At 37.2% G+C, this 20030-nt stretch overlaps 1 protein-coding gene across 1 annotated transcript in view; it reads right to left on the minus strand.

Moving 5' to 3' along the window:
- LOC101577617 (contactin-associated protein-like 3) overlaps positions 1-20030 on the minus strand; it is a 114265-nt gene that overhangs the window by 72259 nt on the left and 21976 nt on the right. The window contains exons 2-5 of the mRNA XM_023723560.1: positions 9583-9730; positions 3982-4185; positions 3109-3290; positions 1775-1918 (exon numbers count right to left, since the gene is read on the minus strand). Of these exons, the coding sequence (XP_023579328.1) occupies positions 1775-1918; positions 3109-3290; positions 3982-4185; positions 9583-9730 (678 nt within the window). The remainder of the gene's footprint in view (positions 1-1774; positions 1919-3108; positions 3291-3981; positions 4186-9582; positions 9731-20030) is intronic.

The raw sequence follows: 20030 nt of genomic DNA on the forward strand, positions 1-20030 counted from the left end.
CATCTGTGTAGTGAGACCCTATAGACTCTGTACTAAATGAATTTTTAAAAAAGAAAATATTAAAAAAATTAAATATTTCCATTTCTCCATGATTAGGAACTTTAAATAGAAGGCTTTTGCATTTACCTCTTCCTTTCTCCCTTATTTTTAATGTTACAAAAAGTACCAGCTTTCTTTGGAATCTTCATATCTCTCTTTGTTTTGGTGTTTCTCTGCTCAGGCATCTTGCCAATGTTTTCTATTTGTATTATTTTAGCATGGTAGACTTCAGATGCACCTTTCTCCACTTCCACAACCTTCGTGAAAGATTCCTGACCTCATGGCTATTCTCCCCTTTTCACCTTCTCAAGAGACCAAGCGATGTATTATATTCTGGCCTGTTGGTTTTGGTCCTGCAATCTCAAAGCCAGCTCCTTTCAGGAATCATAACAGAGGAAATATTTTTCAAGCCAACCCAAATAAATATTCCCATAATGCACTTCCAAGATCTGCTGACAGTAAACATGAACTTGCACTGTAAATGGGGTATTTTAATTTTTCTTTTCTTTCTTTCTTTCTTCTTTCTTTCTTTCTTTCTTCTTTTCTTTCTTTCTTTCTTTCTTTCTTTCTTTTTCTTTCTTTATTGTATTTTTAGGGAAGGGTCTACAGGGTATTCAGGGTCTCACTACTAGAATGGACTCATAGTGATCCTCCTGTTTACAGCCTCCCAAGAGCTGGGATTACAGGTGCTTGCCACCACGTCCAGTCTCAATTGCTGTCTCAGTGTGCCCTTGGGGCAGGGTCTGGTGATTGAAACTTTGGTCCCAGCACCTGCTCATAGGTGCTTTAATCTGCTGAGCTATTTGGCCTGCCCTACTTAAAATTTTTTTAATGTATTTATTTTTTTTTTCATCCACATGTCTGACACTGACAAAAGATTTACAAACTGCAGTCCAGCAGAGAAGTATAAAAACAAGGTATAAAAAGTAAAGTCATATTAATATGCTGAGCTGTAAAAGGCTCAAGTCAAAGTCAACAACTTCTGACATTGCCAGTCCTATGAATAACCCACTACTATTATGGACTACTGGACTAGCATGGATTATTTTGCTGAATTCCAGTACCTACAATATATAAATGGCAATGGAATACCAATCTCTGACAAAACTAAACAAAAAAAGGTGATACAAATGAAGGACCATTTTATATCTGTATACACAAAATAGTTAGGATAGATATACAGCTACTTTCTCTTAATTCAGTGAGAAGAAAGATTTGTACTAATAGTATTTGGACAGGGTATCATGTCTGCATCTTGTACTATGAGTAACCACTACGAAGACAGCAATATGCAATGTATTAATTATTGAAACTGTCCTACTAATAGGTTTTGAAACAATCATTGCTATTTGTTTCTCAACAAAATTAATAAAAAATATTTTAAATTTTAAATAAGAAAAGTTTATCGACTGATGTGGAAGCATTTCCAATTAATCAGAAATTTTCAATGCAAAATAATTTTCCTCTGAGAATAATACTATTCAAAACATGAGACACATTTTCAGATTTCCATGCAAAAATGAGAAGTTATTTTATTTCACACTAAAATGAAATAGCCATGCCCCACAAGACATATATATTTCTGTGTATAACAAAAATTGTTATATCAAACTGCAAATATTTTAAAAGTAAAAGTTGATTTTTAAGATATTACATAATTGGATACTTAACATATTTTATATGCAAAAAAGGAAGAAACCCCTTTTTTATTTCCTTCCTTTTTAAGCTTTCTTACCATAGTGAAGATCTCTGCTTTGTGTTTTTTTGCCAATTCAATAATATTCAATCCATTATAATAAAGATTTTCTAAACATCCATGGAAGTTTTTATGTGAGAATCCCAGTGTTCCTCCAGGAGTTAGAATCCCTCCATAGCTGATCTTAGAAGAAAAAATGACATAAATGGTATGATTTAGTGATTTTCTGATCATATTGTGAGAACATTTTTGACAAGCAGGTATAGAACAAAATATTTGTCATGCATACTTTGCCTTATCTTACATTTTAAAGTTTGGTTTTGACTCAAGTCTTTATTACTATAACACTTTTGATAGCTTTATTTCTGGTTGCATCTTTTGCATATAAACTGAAAAGAGTCAGCAAATTTTTTCTGTAAAAAGCCATATGGTCAACATTTTTGCCTTGTAGGTCTTTTGGTTCCTCTTACATGACTCAATTCTGCCACTGTAGGACCAAAGCAGCCATGGAAAATGATTTTGAAAGATGGTCATGGGTTCCAATAAAATCTTTTTAAAGAATAAAGTCAGGTTATCTCTAGACAATAAAAAAGGCCAATTTTGGCCTGAGGGCTGTGAAGTTCCAACCTCTACAAGTATATACTATCTTCTGCTATTACTGTTATAATCAGGGCAATCAAATTGTGGATAACTAATATAGGACCAAGGTCTTTAGATATTAGGGTACTAAAACTATGTATACCAGACACATAGCACAGCTTTCCTAGTTTTCTCTTACCATTCATTCACTTAAAATTCACTTAAAATAAGTGGCAGAATAGATGTTATTCAAGAATAATGTGGTTTAGATACATACTGATAGTTCATTGCCAAACAAAGGATTTGTTAAATCCTTTAAAACGTTAAGAAATTATTTATATGTGTGCACTTGATTTTCTTGTTATTTAATAAACATATTGGTATACATGTGATTAATTCCACAAAGTGGTCTTGGATAATCCTACATTGATTAAGATTACACTAAAACAAGAAAAAAAATTTCCTAGCTATCTATTCATCACCAAACAACAAATGTGAAATACCTGATGAGTTAAAAAAGGAATGTATTTAATAATGTGTTCTGCCTGAAGTCTCTTCATTTATGGAAAATTTCCTAAACCTAACAGTATCACTGATTACTTCCTCTCATGTGGAAAGGATGGTCTATGATAATAAATTTCCCTGTTAGGAAGGATACAGGATTTAAAGATACCTGGACATATCTATTGTGTATTAGTCTGTGTTATGTATTTTGTATTACCATGAAATGGTGTTTCATAAGATTAGCATTTTGCAAGTAATGCTTTCATTTAAAATATACACTCTATATTAACCTCAAGATTAAGGTCCATGTAGCCGGATTCCTTAGCATGAAAATGATGAGTGTGTTTGTCCAAAGTGACGGTGACATGTGTGTTGAGGATGTCGATGAGAAGAGAATGCCAATGCTGGTCGTCTAACAGGCTGCCCAGAGTGAGGGTCATGGGGGCGTAAGTAGGGTGTGCATGAGCACTGCCTTAAAAGAGAAAAAACAAAACACTGAGTTAGTTTGGTTAAAATTCATGAATTTCCTTTGTTAAATCATCATCACACTTCGCACCTGTCTTTCCATCCCATATCATTGCCACCTGACTTTTATCATCTTGTACACGGCATCTTTACATCTTTTGTTATATTTCTTTTTATTCTTTTCTATAGTTTCTAAATAGTTTTTAAAGTTTTATTTTATTACTCATGGCATTTAAATTTATTTTGCAAGTATTTTCTTTGCTAGAACATCATTATCAATAGCATCATTATCAATAGCATCATTATCAATAGCATCATCAATAGCATGTCATCTTTCACAATAATGTAGTCTTATATGTATTATTCCACATAATCATAATATATCATGCATAATGCATTTATAATAAATTTATTGCACAGTTTTCAAAATACATGCTGTTTGCATAAACCATACACGAGATACACACATGGTGCATATATGTATTATCAAGACTCTCACCCTTTGATGTGCATTTTTCTTGACAATTCTTTGTACCTACCACCCAGAGTTATTATTTTTAGTCTGTCAAAGGTGTTCAGGTTTGAGTAATAAATCATATGTTCCCTTAACATAACTTAAAAAAATAAGTACCAACACATGTATTTTCATCTGACCAGATTTTTTAAACTGTTAGCATGAAAGTAAAAATAATTTTTACCTGGATTAAGATAAAAGACAAGCTTTCCTTTAATTAATTCCAATGTGAAGTAATTTCCATGTGGTCCTGCTCTGTGGAGTATAATTCCATTGTTCTGCCTTGTTTTAAATTTTAAAGATATGGTATCCTTTGTTGGTGCTGTGGATTCTTTATCAAATCTGTGCAGCAGAGCACTTTGTCCATCAAAATAAACTACCTCAGTTCCTAGGAAAGAAATATTAAAACCATTTCTAAATATACAGTAGCACTTTGAAAATATATGACTTAGTGTACAACAACACACAGAGTCATATATAAACTTCTGAGGAAAATGGACAATGATATAGTTTCTCTTAGTATCATAAGTTGATATACTAAATACTTAACCTACTGTCAGTGGCTCCCATCTTTATAGTCAACTGTTTCTTCTCCTGTTTTATTTTTTAAAAAATCAGGAAAGATTATATATCCATTAATAATTTCTGTATTTTAGGATACTTCTTATGCTAAGTATTACTCCATTGTGTATACATACCACACTGCATTTGTCCATGCGTCTGCTGGTGGATATGTAGGCTGCCTCCACGATATAACTATTGAGTTGTGCTGATAGAAACATGAGTATGCATGAATCACTGTAATATGATATCATTAACTCTTTTGGGAAGATACCTTGAAGAGAAATAGCTGGGTGGAGTGGAATCTCTTTTAGATTTTGGAGGAAACTCCATAATGGACCATTGAGTCTCATGGCGGTTGTGCATATTTACATTCTTACTAGCAGTTGTAAAAGGGTTCCTTTTTCATTCTCTTATCCTCGCAAGCACTTGTTCTCTGACTTCTTCATGATAACTATTATTTCTTTGGTAAGATGAAGCCTCCATATTATTTTAATTTGCATTTTGCTAATGGCCAGAGATGTTGAACATGTTTTCATCTAATTATTGGCCATTTTTACATCTTTTACTGAGTAGTGTCTATTAAATCACCCATTGTATGATTAAATGTTTTATTCTGGGGTGTCTACTTTTTTTAGTCCTTCATGTATTCAAGATATTAATCTCTTGTCAAAACTGTAGCGGGAAAAATTTTTTCTCATGCTGTTGGTTGTCTGTTCATGTTATCAGTTATTTCTTTCACTGTGAAAATGCTTTTTAATTTGATATAATTCTATTCTTGGATTCTGAATTTTTTGAATCCTTCAAATATAATTACTTTAGTAAAGATTTTGTCTGTTTGTAAAAGATATACATGTATAAACACACTACATAATGCACCATACTTATTAAATACTCCTTTAGATATGAGCAATATATATGCATATATATATATATAATTTTTAAAATGTATTTGGTACAGGGTCTCATTACACAGCTGGGACTCACAGTGGTCCTCCTGTTTTCAGCCTCCCTAGCACTGGGATTATAGCCATGCACTACTACGCCCAGACTTGGCTGCCTTGGGGGCCGTGGCTGATGTGGCATGTGGTACTGGGGATCACACTCAGGTGCCTGGTGCTTGCCTAAGCAGGCACTTAGTTCACTGAGCTATCTGGCCTTTATATTTTCAATAAGCTGGTATGTGATGTTTTTGCAAGTGCTAACTGAAATGGTAGCATTTCCGTGATTAGGTCACAGTGTCCAGCATTGATTCAGATGTAACTCTTGAATCAGTAGATGCTACATACAGCAGATCATCCTCCACCATTCAGATGATCCTCAGCCAATCAGCTGAAGAAGGCCTTAAAAGGATAAAAAATTCTGGAGTTTTTTTTTCCATCTGGAACTTTTTGAGTAAGAAGGAATTCTGTCTCCACACTGTCTTTGGACTCAAGTTGCAGTTCAATTCTTCCCTGTGGCTCCAGACAATCTGCCAACTTGTCCTGAAGATATCAGATTTGCCAGGCCCGGCAGTCGGCCGAGTCTTCTTAAAAATATTCTTCCCTGCCCAGGGCACAACAGATATTCTGCTGGCTCTGTTTTTTGATAGCCCTAACTAATTAGGGCACACATTTTTCTTGTTTTGACCTTTGTCAAGACAGCATGACTTTAACAGCACTGGTTTTGGTCTTCCTGTTGCAGCTTGTCTGAGCTACAATCTCACCATTTTCTCTCATCTTTCTGATAAGCTCTTGTGGTATCACTACAAAGGTCAAACATTCAGTCCATCAAATAGCAGGTATGTTTCATTAATAACATAAGAGAACATCTGTCAAAATCAGTTGAAGGTTGGACAATAGACACACTAAGAAGTTAATGTAAAAATGGTACTTTTTTTAGAATGACATTTTTATAATTTTCAAGTTATATGTACATGGATTATAATCTAGCAGTGATACTGCATATGCAGCTTTAAAAGGTACCTGAAGGTACAATGTGTAGAATAACTTCTTATGAGTAAGCACAGATTGAACTAAAATAAGAAGAACTTCCAGGCTGGGCATGGTAGTACATGCTTGCAATCTCAGCATTCTGGGAAGTGAAAGTAACAGGATCTGAAAATCAATCCCATTCTGAGCAGCTTAGTGACTTAGCAAGCTCCTGTCTCCAAGCAAAACTAAAAAAGAGTTGGGGATATAGCTCCATGTCAGTTTCCTATTCTGCACCCTTCCCAAACAATATTAGTAGTAATCTTGGTGACACCAGTTGAAAAGGAGACAAGACAGAGAAAAGTAAAATCATATGAGAAGCAATTTTGAAGTGGAGTACACAGAATTTGGTGATTCAGTGGAAAGGCTTGGTCAACAAAAATAACAGGTAAGGCAAGGACCAGAGATTTCTGGCTGAAGAATCTGTGTATTCCCTTTCCTTACTTGTACCTAACAGAAGAAGCAGAAGGCACAGGCAAGTACTAGAACATGAGAAATTTGTATTCCATCTGATGACCCTGAGCAGCATTTATAATATTTTAGGTATTCCTGCCAGTGTGCTGAAAAATAAAGTTTGCATTTTCCCCCCAACTTTAGTTTTGAATGAAGACTAGAGAGGTCAAGATGGCAGATAATCGATACAGGCTGAGGGTCATCTTAGACTTTTGCACCTGGAGAGATGGATAGACAGATTAACACATATTGGAAAAGGAGGATCAGACTTGAGTTTGAGGTTGCTATAGCTGTCATTCTATGAGATAGAAGACCATAGCAACTACATCATGTGTTGAGGGAAAAGATGTTGATAATTCCATGTTAGACAACTGACTTTTGTATGCTCACAGGACCAAAAGAAGGGGCACCCCCAAGAGGGAGACAGAATTGAAGCCCCTCAGAACCAGGGTTGAGAACAGATTTGGAAGTCAGTGGCTTTTGTGTAAGGGCTGTTGAAAACTTGTGAAAATGGACAGGACTCCCAGCAAGAGCTTGAGAGAAGCTAAAAGGCCTAAATAAGCATGCACATTGGTGTTAACTCATTAAAGGTGGCACAGCCTGCAAGGTACAAAAAACACCACAATGCAGTGCTATCAAAGGGGTACTTGGCCATCTTTTCCCCTTGCCTTTGCTGTGCAGGTGATTGGTGTCATGGTGCTCATCCCCACCCAACCACCAGTCTAAAAATGGGAAGAGAGAAAGCCCATTTACCAAGCAAGGAAACCATGAAAACCCACAAGATTTGTAGAGCTAATAAATACATTACCATAAACAAAATGCAAGAAAATGAGGAAACTGAAACTGGAAAAAGACCATGCCTCAGAGCAACATTATATCCCAGGGTGAGAAAAGCTCTTGAATAAAGATAAAAGACTAGAGTACAAACACTAAAAGCCACCCCCTCCCTTATTAGTGTAAACCAGAAAATGTTATATTATTGTTCAGAACATAAATACAATTAATATACTTGAATATTAATTAATTCTTAATTACTGTTCCTAAAGAATAACTTGAATTACTAATGGTGATATGTTAGTAGTGGTGATATATTATCTGTCTGCTTTTTTTTTTTTTTTTTGCTAAAAGTCCTTCACACTCAACAATATGTGTATATGGGCTGGCAAGATAGCTCAGTGGACTAAGTGCCTGCTTAGGTGAGCTCAGGGACCACGGTTTGATTCCTGGCACCACATGTCATGCCAGCCCCACCCTCAGGGCACCCTGAGCTGGCAACAGAAGCCAAGCATGGTGGTGCATGCCTGTAATTTCAGCACTGGGGAGACTGAAGACTGAAGGATCACTATTGATTCTGAGCTGCATAGTGAAATCTTGTACCAAATACATGAAAAAAAAAAAGACAAAACAATATGTGTTTACAAAAGCAAATGGCCCCAGGAGAATCCATAGCAGCTGTGTGGCCACTGGCCTTCAGAGCTTTGATGTTTCTGATATCGACCCGAAGCCCTAGGTTTTGGAGCAATACCTCCTCACCAAGGAGCATCATGCTAATGGCAAATCATCAAAGAGAATGCTTTGCTTTGAAGTTAGTAAACTTGAAGTTGTTTCAGAGTAACAGGAGGATGAACTCATATCATAGTATCAGAGAAATTCTAACTCTCAGACATCAGCGCTATTGCAACCATGAGTGAAACAAGAGTGATGAAAGGAAATGACCAAGGGGAGGAAGAAAAAAATGTCATAGCAAAACATAACCATTCTACTTAATGCCCTACGAAAATGTTAACGTTAGAAAGCAGAGGTAGAGTCAGCAAATTAATTGTGTTCCATAGAGGTTAAGTAATAAGCGATAGAGGGTAACATCTGAGGCATGAAATGTTTCATGGAAGGTAGATTATTCTTATGGTTTAGAAAATTAATATTCTTCAAGGCTAAAGCTGCGGTTAAGCAAATTAAGCAAAGAGGGAGAGGGTAACAACATGCAAATGGTGTGAAAAGGAAGTGCCACCTAACCCAAGTCAAAGAGGTCTAGCACATTTCCATCTAGCTGGCATTTGCACTGCTCTCCAGTTTTATGCAAGAAGATTTTTAATTTTGTTCTATTTTGATGATAATTTCAAACATGATGATGATGTACGGAAATAGCGGACGAATATAATGAATCATCAAATGGAGCTTGTTTAGTTGAGCTCTGCCATATAATTTTAATGCTTATGTTTTATGTTTATGTTGTATTCACAGCACTTCCAGTCTATGTGCTCTAGTAGAGTTAATAGAAGAGAAAAAAGGCTGGTTTAATACACACACGTAGGGTCCCACCAAGGGAACATCGAGTGAAGCTTCAGCATGCTGTACAAAAGGCTGCACCTTGAGGTTGATGGAGAAAAAGTAAAATTAGAGCTGCAACATCACAGAGTAAAGTCCAGGCATGAGAAATTGGACCCAGTACCACTACTGCATTCTAATACCAGGGCACCATCTCAGCTCCAAAAAATACCATTTTCTGGTACTAGTTGGAATTTTACTAGCTTTATTAAATACCAAAGATGACACAAATACTTTGTTTAACTCTGGAAATACCAAAATATATCTCCGTTCAGTCCCCTTCTAAAGTCAACCCTAAAAGGCTGCAACTACAGTTAAGAGTATCGTGGGGGAGACAGACACAGAAGGGTTTCCATAGAAATCAGTCCTACTTGCTCAGCTGTTTAAAAAGTCAGAAAAAGTCAAGTTCACCTGCAGCTTGGCTTTTACAATTTCTCGAGGATACTGATTTCACAAGAGGAAAACATAGCACTTACTATATGCACATCCGTACACTTCGATCCGCATCCCAATCCTGCCCTTAGGGTTCCAAGCTGAAGGCAGGAAGCGCACGAACCTGGCTTCGAAGGGCAGCTGGAGTCTGTAGTGCACCACACTGTCCGCGTTCGTGTTCCCCGGAAATCCCTGGGGGCAAATAGCAAAGGGATCGATGTAGCTGTAGAATGTTGGTACCTACTCACTCACCCACCCCCACGATGAGAGCGTGTGTTAACGCTGGTGATTCGCTCTACTAACTGTCCATGCTGAGTTACCACCTCTTCTCAATCCTTGGATCAGCCACTCTGTCTATGTTTTCTTTATATACAGGGTAACTGAAATTTCATCAGGATGTCTGCAAACACCTTCACCTCAAGACTGTTCCCCTAATCTTCAGGCAGTAAAGATGTTTCCATGAAAATCCATCACCCAGTGTGTTAGAGCACTGCAGCCATTATTGTCCAAGGGACTGCTGAAAAATCCCAGGGTCTGAAATTAGAGACCTAAGCATCACTCTAGCCTTATCCCTGAAATTCTAAAAGACAACTTAGGGCAAGGGAACTAGTCTGAGCTACAGCACCTGGTTGTTAAATATAGAAGATAAACATAATTCCATCTCAGGGTTTTTATTCCGTCGCAGCATTCTTACTGTTATCTAGCTCAACCCACTTGAAAGAAATACGGTCCCTGCGTGAGACTCCTTTCCTGCTATACCTAATGTGACCTGGCAGAAAAGCAATCCATTACCTCCCCAAAGTGAAGGGTATGCTGTTGCCCAGTTTTGCTGTTTAAACATCTGGAAAAACCAGATGAGAACACAAAAGACAATTCTAAGCAACTGTTTTCTTGCTTCCAGGTGTGGGTGAGCAACAAGAGATCTGATCACACATGTTATAAGTGGAAACATTATGTGGCACCCCATTCATGTGTATAATTAAGACAGTGGATTCAAAAATCAAAACCAATTAAAAACCTATGTAAAAATAAGGAAAAAATGATGTTAACGTGCATACAAATTTTAGATCTCTTAACAATGGTCCATAAACAAGGTAAAAATCTATGCTCATGACCATTCTCAGAGATGTGAAAACTTAGGAAAGTTAATACTGAACACTTAGGGTTTATACTTACAGGACTTTTCAGCTGTGTAATTTTTTTAAATGTATTTAGTACAGGGTCTACAGGGTCTCAGACACATAATGATCCCCCTGTTTTCAGTCTCCCAAGTGCTGGGACTACAGGTTCATGTCACCATGCCCAGTCTCAGTTGCTGTCTCAGTGTGCCAGAGATGGGGGCCGGCACGGCATGTGGGGTTCGAACCTCGGCTGCTGTACTCTGCCTAAGCAGGCGCTTTAGTTCACTGAGCTATCCGGCCAGCCCTAGCTATGTAACTTTACAACCTCCTTTTCCTTGTGTTTTTGGATTTAGTGTGTGGATTTTACATAAAAAAAGAGTGCACAAGTTGGATAGGTGAGACATTAATGAAGCACTGGCTTCCTGATAAGTATCAATTTAAATCTGAGTTTTTAAAGTTTCCCATACAAGGAAAGCCATATTAGGAATTCAGAGACATACACTCTTTTATTTAATAAGAGGGAATTAAGGTTTAAAAATTACACTTTCTGATACTCTCTTGCACTAGATTGGCTTTGTTTCACATGCCTAAGATACTCAGTGAGCATTAAAATGGTGTATTGTGAGGCCAGTGAGTTCAGTCCGGAATCCAGGATGCTATCTGCTTGATTATTTTGCTCACTTAAAGAATTTGCCAGACTGAACCACAAATTGAATAAAAATGGGTCTCCCTGTCACAGACCACCACTGGGTTCCTTTGCTAGAAATAAATTCAAAATTCAAAATAGATAATGTTGTCATAGTGAATATGATCAATTTCAATTCTAGTATACATGTCACACTTGGTAATAATTTCTTTAGTAGTATTTAATGGTGATTCTGGGATAACCAATCATTTTACTCTTGTTCAACTAAAGTATAGTCTTTACCTACACTGTTATCATTTTTTAAATTAACAACTTTTCTATCAGTTTCCAGGTGACATACCTGCAGCCCCTGCACATCTCTAAGGGGACTTAAAGAACACCATTTGCAGCCTTTCTGTGAGGCATCCTAGGCTAATCTGAGTTGGCTTTTTCTCTTCACAGTCTGTGGGCCCAACCTAAAATGTTACTTTGCTGTAAGCGGCAAGCCCCCACTTCAGTAAGACATGATCAGTGAAGCCTGACTCTAATCCAGTGAGACAAGGAGCCATCTGCCTGGAGAGAAACACTCCGGGAGCGGGAGCTGCTGGGGTAAGGAGAGGCTTGGTTATTGCTGGTGCCCACAGTAGACATAGCTCATCCATGAGGCTCTGACTTCTGCTACTTAGGTTCTAACTTTATTTTAATATCTAAGACACCCTGCTAAACAGCTAAACCAGGACCATCATTTATGGACATTCTGTCTCTAACATTAAAATTCAGTCAAAGAATTGAAATCAAATTTGTCTGTAGCTGATAAAATTTTCTAAATTTCAGTATAAGCAACAAAACAAAATGTTTCCCATGAAGTCCATAAAAGCAGTCATCTTTCTTTTTATATATCAGATATTATTTTTCTGTTATTTATTTTAAAATACAAATTCTGGAAAACATACTTCTGATGGGTGTGATTACAACATCGTATAGTAAAAATTAGTCTTATTTTTGCTTCATAGAATTAAAATTGATTAGTCTTGAAGGAATTTTATATAAACATAAGCTAATAATTTATGAATAGAGCAAATCAGAGCGGATGAGGGAAATATTGCTTAAAACTCAGGTATGAACACAAGATCAAACATTTCTACATCTAATTAAAATATATTCAAGGGATCGGGAGTGTAGTTCTGTAGTACAATACTTACATGTGCAAGGCCTACGGTCTGATCACCAGAACCATGTTAAAAAAAATACACACGCACGAGGAACAAACATATACTCTAAGGTTTGAATAGATCTATAACAATATAAATTCACTTGAGTTTTGAGGAATCATATCATTCATATCTTATTCGAAGTAGAACTATAGGATATCAATCATATAAACTAGTCTTCTTTAGAGACATAGAATTAAAAATATCTATTGCAGTATTTCACCGACATAACACTTAAAGCTTTTGAAATGTGTTTATCTTTCAGAATAAAATAATATATCTTTAAAAATATAATGCAATATTTTATTCATTGAATTCAAAGTTTGCCCTGAGGGTTTCCATAACAGACATGAATTTATAAGCAGACATGAATAGAAATTTAGACATAAAGACTTACTTCTTGCTTGTTTTGTTCAATCAGAAAACAATATGGCTATGCATTCTCTGTGGAAATTCATAGCCTTCGCAGATTCTGCAGAGGCAGAAATCTTCTTTTGCAGACAAATGGAAGACACAGGACTGATGAGAGCCAAGCGTTAGGGAACAGCTTTAAAAATCCTGTCCTTCAAATTCACATTTGTCTTTCCTCAAGCCTGTGACCTTGCTGATGTCAGTCATGTTTTGTAAAGTTGGAAAATAATATCTACCTGAGGATCTAGGCAAGGGTAAAATTAGTTAATGTACATAATGAATTTGTGAGATCATAAACTATTTTCTTTGTGGCAGTCCTCTGCTGTGTGTGGGTATGTATCCTTTTCTTATTGAAAGATAAAGTCACTCAGGCCTGATGTAAATTTTGTCACTGGGGACATCACAACTGAGTCACATCCAGTGACAAGAAGAACACTTCAGATAAAATGGCTTGCTTCTATATCATGTTCTCTAGGCATACATGGCAAGAATGGAATCTATGGCTTTGGGCCCATAAATAGTATAAATATGTTTCGTAAAGTACTTGGGAATTAATAACTTTGCCGAAAAATTTCCAGATCTTCGCTTTGATTTGTTCTTCATGTTCATGTTGATAAATCGTAACACCTACAAGTCATGGTGCTGCAGTGCTCATGTGGTCTGCTGGTCGCCTGCATAAAGCTAAGTTAAGCAGTCATTCTGCATATTAAACACCAGACACTTCATTTTGAGTGGAAAAATTCAGTATGAAAATGGAACATTCATCAACAATTATGTTTTAAAAGCCTCATACAAAGTTGTCATTTTGAAATAATTCCGTCTTAATGAGTTTCTCATTAAGCCTTTCTTTTAATTATGAATATTTAATTATGAATCTTGGTGATTTTTAAAATAAGTCATCACTGCACTGGTTAATTTCACACATTATTTCAGTTAGTAAGCAAAGATGTTTGAAAAATATGGATCAAAATATCAATTCTTCAGTAGTCCCAGTTTCATTAGTAGTTTTCCAAATTCTTAAATAAACTCTGTGGGATTATTTCAATAGTCTGTTATTGTTTTGAGCTGCCTTGGTTATGCAGCAGGACAGTGTCCTGCTAACCAAGTGCCCTATCTGTAATTGTAGACTGTAATTCTGCTCCTTTGCTGCCCTGCCTGTACTGATATTGGCTGTGAGTGAGTCTCTGCAATCTCAGCCTCTTTATGAGAACCATGAGATTTGTATCAACAGCTTCGCTCCATTTTTCCCTTGTTGAAGGATGTTTCTGAAAGCACCTTGAAGATTCTAAGTTATACAAATGAAAGATATAATTAAGGTGTCTCCTATAAGATATACTAGCAAGACTATTTGATTAAGACACTTTGCAGTTGAGAGTGTTATTAGAAAAACACTGATTTAATGCTAAGTACAGGACATTAACAAAGTAATTACCCTCGCATATGCCCTGAGAGCATTTTATGTACCAATTAAAATGGTGTTACTACAGGTAATTAAAGTGAGTATATTATCTTTGTCACTTTACTGGGAATAATATAATTAGAAATATGTAAAAAGTTAAAATGAAAGATATAAAACAACATTGCACATTTATTTTCTTATTCTTTTTTCTTTTTTTTAGACAGGGTCTCACTATGCTGTTCAGCCTGGCCTTGAGCTCACTTTGTAGTCCAGGCTGGCCTCAAACTCACAATGATCCTCATGTCCCAGCCTCTTGAGTGCTAGGATTACAGGCTTGTGTCACCATGCCCAGCTTATTGTAAATTTAAATGTGTGTACAACAAACATTATTTTATTTTTTAATTAATTTTATTGAGAAACAGCAATGAGACTGTTTCAAAACTGAATAAAAGGATAGTTTCAATAATTAATACATTGCATATTGTTATCTTTTAGTGGCTATTCATAGTACACGATGCAGACATGATATCTTATCCAAATACTATTAGTGCAAATCTTTCTTCTCATTGAATTAAAAGAGAAAGTAGCTGTATATCTATCCTAACTATTTTGTACATACAGATACAAAATGGTTCTTTCTTTCTATCCCTTTTTTTGTTTAGTTTTGTTAGAGATGGGTATTCTATTGCCATTTAAGTATTGTAGGTGCATGAATTCAGCAAAATAATCCAATATAGTCCAGTAGTCCATAATAGTAGTGGGCTATCCATAGGACTGACAATGTCAGAAGTTATTGACTTGAGCCTTTCATAGCTAAGCATATTAATATGGAAAAGCATTACTTAAAAAAAAGAATACACAGATAAAACCTATTGCAATGGGGAAATATCAACCTCCGATGGAGACACAAAGCAATGATGAATGGCAAATGAGTGGTGTCTTGGACAGATTGGAAAAACCATTCTTTATTGAGTTCTCAATGATCATGGGGCTAACCAAACCCATGGTACCTGATATTCAAACAAAAATTGCACAGAAAGAGTGGCTGCAGCCCATGGTCCCTCCTTCTTGGTGAAATGCCTATAATCTCTGAAGCTTTCTCCTCATTAGCTCTGTTCTGTGGGGATGAGCCTGGAAAGAAGAGGCTGTTGAAGAGCTCTCTCACAGGATGAAGGTGGAATTGCAATGTTGTTGCTCCAGCAGGATGACTGATTCCTGTGACTGCTTGCTATAGTTTAAATGTACCCTCCAGGGGACTGGGGAGATACCTCCGCAGCATAAGCACCTGCCTGGCAAGCACAAGGTCTTGAACTCCAGAGTTTTATCCCCAGTACCACATGCTGTGCCAGCCCTGGAACCAGGCATAGTGTTACATGCTGTTGGTTCTCATGGAGAGGTTTGTCATGCTGGCTTTCCAAATATGAACTCAGCTGTTCTCACTGTCAGAGGAGCTCAAGTCCTGGCTTTTGCCAAGGATGTCTGTGGTAGTTTTCAGGGGAGCTGTAGCTTTTAGTTTGACCACCACTTTTACCACCTTTTCGTCTTCAGCTCTCCTTTTTATGCTGTTGGCAACAATCCTCAAGTAAGCCTTCCACACCCGGGACCACATGGATTCAGTTCAACTGGGTGCTACAAGTTCACTACAGTCGTCAATCCAATACACTATGACAAATGGTATTTCTTTTCTTTTCTTTTTACCATTTTAGTATTTTGAGGTGGGATCTTTCTCTATGCAGTCAGGTTGACCTTGAACTTACTATGTAACCCATGCTGGCTCTGAACTTGCTACAATCCTCCTGCCTCAGCCTCCCTGTTCTGGAACTATAGCCACATGCCACCATGCCAAGGTCTCTGTTGTTCTCATAACAATCTGAAGCAGGGATAGGAGAGGAAAGCACACCTATTAACTATTATTGTTCATGCATCCATGATCTCCTCTCCTTGATGCTCAGACTCATCTCCATCTCTTAGGTCAGCAGCCCTTCAATAGCAGGTGTCACTAGGCACAACTGGAACTGTTTTTCCATGTTATTTTCAGAGGATTATTGATAATGACACAGCATGTAAAGTTTTTTATTTAAATTGCCATATTTCCTCCCAAATAAGACAAGGTCTTATACTAATTTTTTGCTTCAAAAGATGCAGTAGGGCTTGTTTCCAGGGAAAGTCTTTTTTTCACATACAACAACTTGCATTTATTCATGTACAAAATGTACATTTATTCAAACACAGTCATGTCATCCTTTTCTGGAACACTGTCATAATTCTTCAAAACCCTGAATTCATGTCTGAATTTCTTGTGACTCCATCCCCTGTAGAATCATAGGCCCCAATCTCTGTGTCCAACAATAAAACTTTCCTTAAATGAGCCCATCTTACCCTTGTGGCCTGCTTGTAGGGCACTGGCAAACACAACTGTGATTTATTTTATCCCATGAATTCATTACCCAAGTGATGACCTCTTGCACACTAAGCCTCACAAAGTTTCCTTTCAGTCAAGTGATAGAGACAGAAGAGACAGGAGTGCCTGGGCTTGGTGGCACATGCCTATGATCCCAGTACGTGAGAGGCTGAAGCAAGAGGGTCACTGCAAAGTTGAAAGAAACCTGGATAACACAGCGAGTTCAAGTTCATCCTGAACTACATATCATGACTCTATTTCAAAACAAGAAAATGAAAGAAAAGAAAGAAAGAGGGAGGAGAGGAGTGGCAACCAAAATGATGATAGGAATGATGGTCCGCACAAAAGCAACAATGGCAGGCATCAAAATTACTATTGCTTTATTTCACACACGTGCGTTAAGTATGTCTAACAGACAGCATATTGAATTATGCAAATTTTATGAATTTTCCAAGAGCAAAAGAAAATAACTCCTAAAGTAGACCATATTAACTGGGAAGGGGCTATAGAGTCAGCACTTGTGGACGCAAAACAATAGCACTGGTTTTATATTGAGATTAGCAGAGATGTGTGGTTTATTCAGGACTGTGGTTTCAGTTCCTATTTTGCCACAGTAGCTTCATTCTTTTACTATTTTCTTTCTTCTGAATTTCTAGGGCAATGCCTCCTTAACCTAAAGGCTTTGTCTTACACAAATTGTCAATATTATTTGTTTTTCCCTTTTAATCATCTGTGGTTCTAAACTGTATTTTGCATATATGATTTGGAGGGACTCACAGAATCACAGGAATTAGGGGACAACCAATATCAACATACATGCATAGGGCTGATATTTTCCCCCTTAAAAGAGATATCTCCCCAGATGTTAGGACTCAGAGAATGATACTCCAAAATATGGTGTTTGGTTTTTGGTTTTTTGGTGGGTTTTTTGCATACAAAGCAAATTAATCTAAACATATTTAGAAGATTTAAAGCAATATCAGAATCAAGGTCCCTTAAACTTTGTCTTGCTTTTCCCACCACCGTTCCCAAATATAGGAAGAGGCTTTCTGCAAAGTTCCCTTGTCTACCGAATTCCAACCCTCCAAGAAGAAACAATTACCCCAGTCTCCTCCTGACTTTGGTTAACTAAACTCACTGCACAGGAAGAAAGTTGAATTCTGTCAACATATGTGGACAGGCTTTTGTCACAACTCTCTGTATCCTATTTCACACTCATATTCCAAAGAGAATCATTTATGACCCACTATCTGTTCTACAGGTTCAATGGACTTTGTCCCAGACAACTCTATGTGTCTCTAAGTTCACCAGATTTCCCTAAGAACTGCAGAAAAGAGGTGGAAGTGATGTGTGGTTTATTCTGAATCATATTGGGCCAGAGGCAATGACATTATGCCATTGCCTCTGTGCATGTAGTAAATGTGTGTATCTTTACTCCACTTTAATTGGCCTTTGTCCCTTTATTCTAATGACCTTTGGAAGGGGAAAGGATTCCCTTATCCCCCAGCCTTCCACAACAATGAAGAAGCTTCCTTTCAGGAAGTAGTACCTCCTTATTTGGAGGGCTTGGATTGGAACAAAGAATTGCAAAGGAGCAGAGGGAACAGATGGAGATGACAGGGAATGAATGAAAATTTGACAACAGACTGGGATTTCAGTTTTTTATTCCATTCTTCTGGTTTTTTAATTCATTCTTTATGATTACTTTTGTTTGTCTCCTGATATATAAATAGTCTATTTGTTACTTTTTTTTTTCCAAAAATTTCCTGTGCATAACCAGTTTGTGTCTTCAAAAGGCTTTCTCTGGACAATACAGAGCAGAATTTTCATAAATATGCTCATTCCAAGCATGATATAATGAAATAATGCTTCTAAGAAAGAGAGTGATTCTACCGAGAGCCCAGGCTTGGTGTGTGAGTTAGAAGAACTGGGGACCACTGGATCCTGATTTGACCCACAGCCCAGGCCCGGTGTATGAGTGAGATGATCAGGACCCTGCTGGATCCTCATTCAACCCAGAGCCCAGGCCCAGTGTGGAATCTGCAGCAGAACTCCCTGCAAAGAGGCTAGAGGCAAGACCCACCCAGCTGATTCAGGAACAGAACATCTTGCCAGAGTGGCACAAAGGGTTCAGCTCCAAGGCCTGCAACAGGAAGAAGTGGAGCACAGCAACCAGATCCAAGCCACACTCACTTCGATGAGTTTGAACTTGGTAGATCCAAACCTGGTACTAAGTTAATAATTCTATCGAAGCTCTACACCAAAGGTCAGAAGACAGTGCTGTAGAAAATGACAAAGAGAAGGAACAAAATGCAGTCTCAGGCCTTGAGCCCACCCAGAACAAATGCAGAAGACACTAGCATAGAAGAAATTGGAAATCACACACCTGAAATCTCTGAAATAATAGCGTCTGAAGTAACAAAACAACTGCAGAAATGTATAGAGGAAATCAGATGAGAAATAATTTCTGAAGTAAAAAAAGAAATGTTAACTATGGTGAAAGAAGTACTAAGTGATTCTACAGAAGACACTGATAAAAAATAGAGCAGAATATAAAAATGATGGAATCCTTGAATAAGCAATATAGGAAAGAAATAGAATGCATGAAGCAGATTCAAAGTGACACACAGGAATTTAAAACCTCAATCACAAGCTGGCAAAACCTTTTGAATGAAAGCAAAAATAGACTTTCAGACCTTAAAGACACCATTGCAGCTAGTGAAAAGGTAAGAAAAGATCTCTTAAAAACAACTAGGATGAAGGAAAAATAACTCAGTACCTGAAAGACGATGCAAAGATGAACAATGTGAGACTAGTAGGCATCAATGAGAAGGAAGGAGTCAATACAAATGATATAAAAGGAATATGGATGGAAGTAATAGCAGAAAACTTCCCAAATATGGGGAAGCTATCTGACATTCAGGTAACTGAAACATATATAACTCCAAATAACATCAATCCAATTAAAAACACACCCAGACATATAATAATCAAGATCCCAGAAATTGAGCATAGGAACAGCATACTAAAAGCCGCTAAAGAAAAGAAACAGATCACATTTAAAGGAAAACCCATCAGGATAATGGCAGATTTCTCTTTACAAACCAGCAAGTCAAGAAGAGCATGGAGCAAAGTACTACAAGTCTTGCAAGAAAACAAATTCCAACCCATATTGATATACTCTACAAAATCTCTTTCAAGTGTAATGGAGAAGTGAAATACTGGTGCTGGTGAGATGGCTCAGTGGTCTAAAGCACCTACTTAGAACAAGCTTAGCAAAGCACAGGGACCGCGGTTCAATCCCCCAGCACCACATGCCAGCCA

The sequence above is a fragment of the Octodon degus genome, unplaced genomic scaffold, assembly GCF_000260255.1.
Source record: "Octodon degus isolate 3935 unplaced genomic scaffold, OctDeg1.0 scaffold00100, whole genome shotgun sequence".
Classification (NCBI taxonomy): domain Eukaryota; kingdom Metazoa; phylum Chordata; class Mammalia; order Rodentia; family Octodontidae; genus Octodon; species Octodon degus.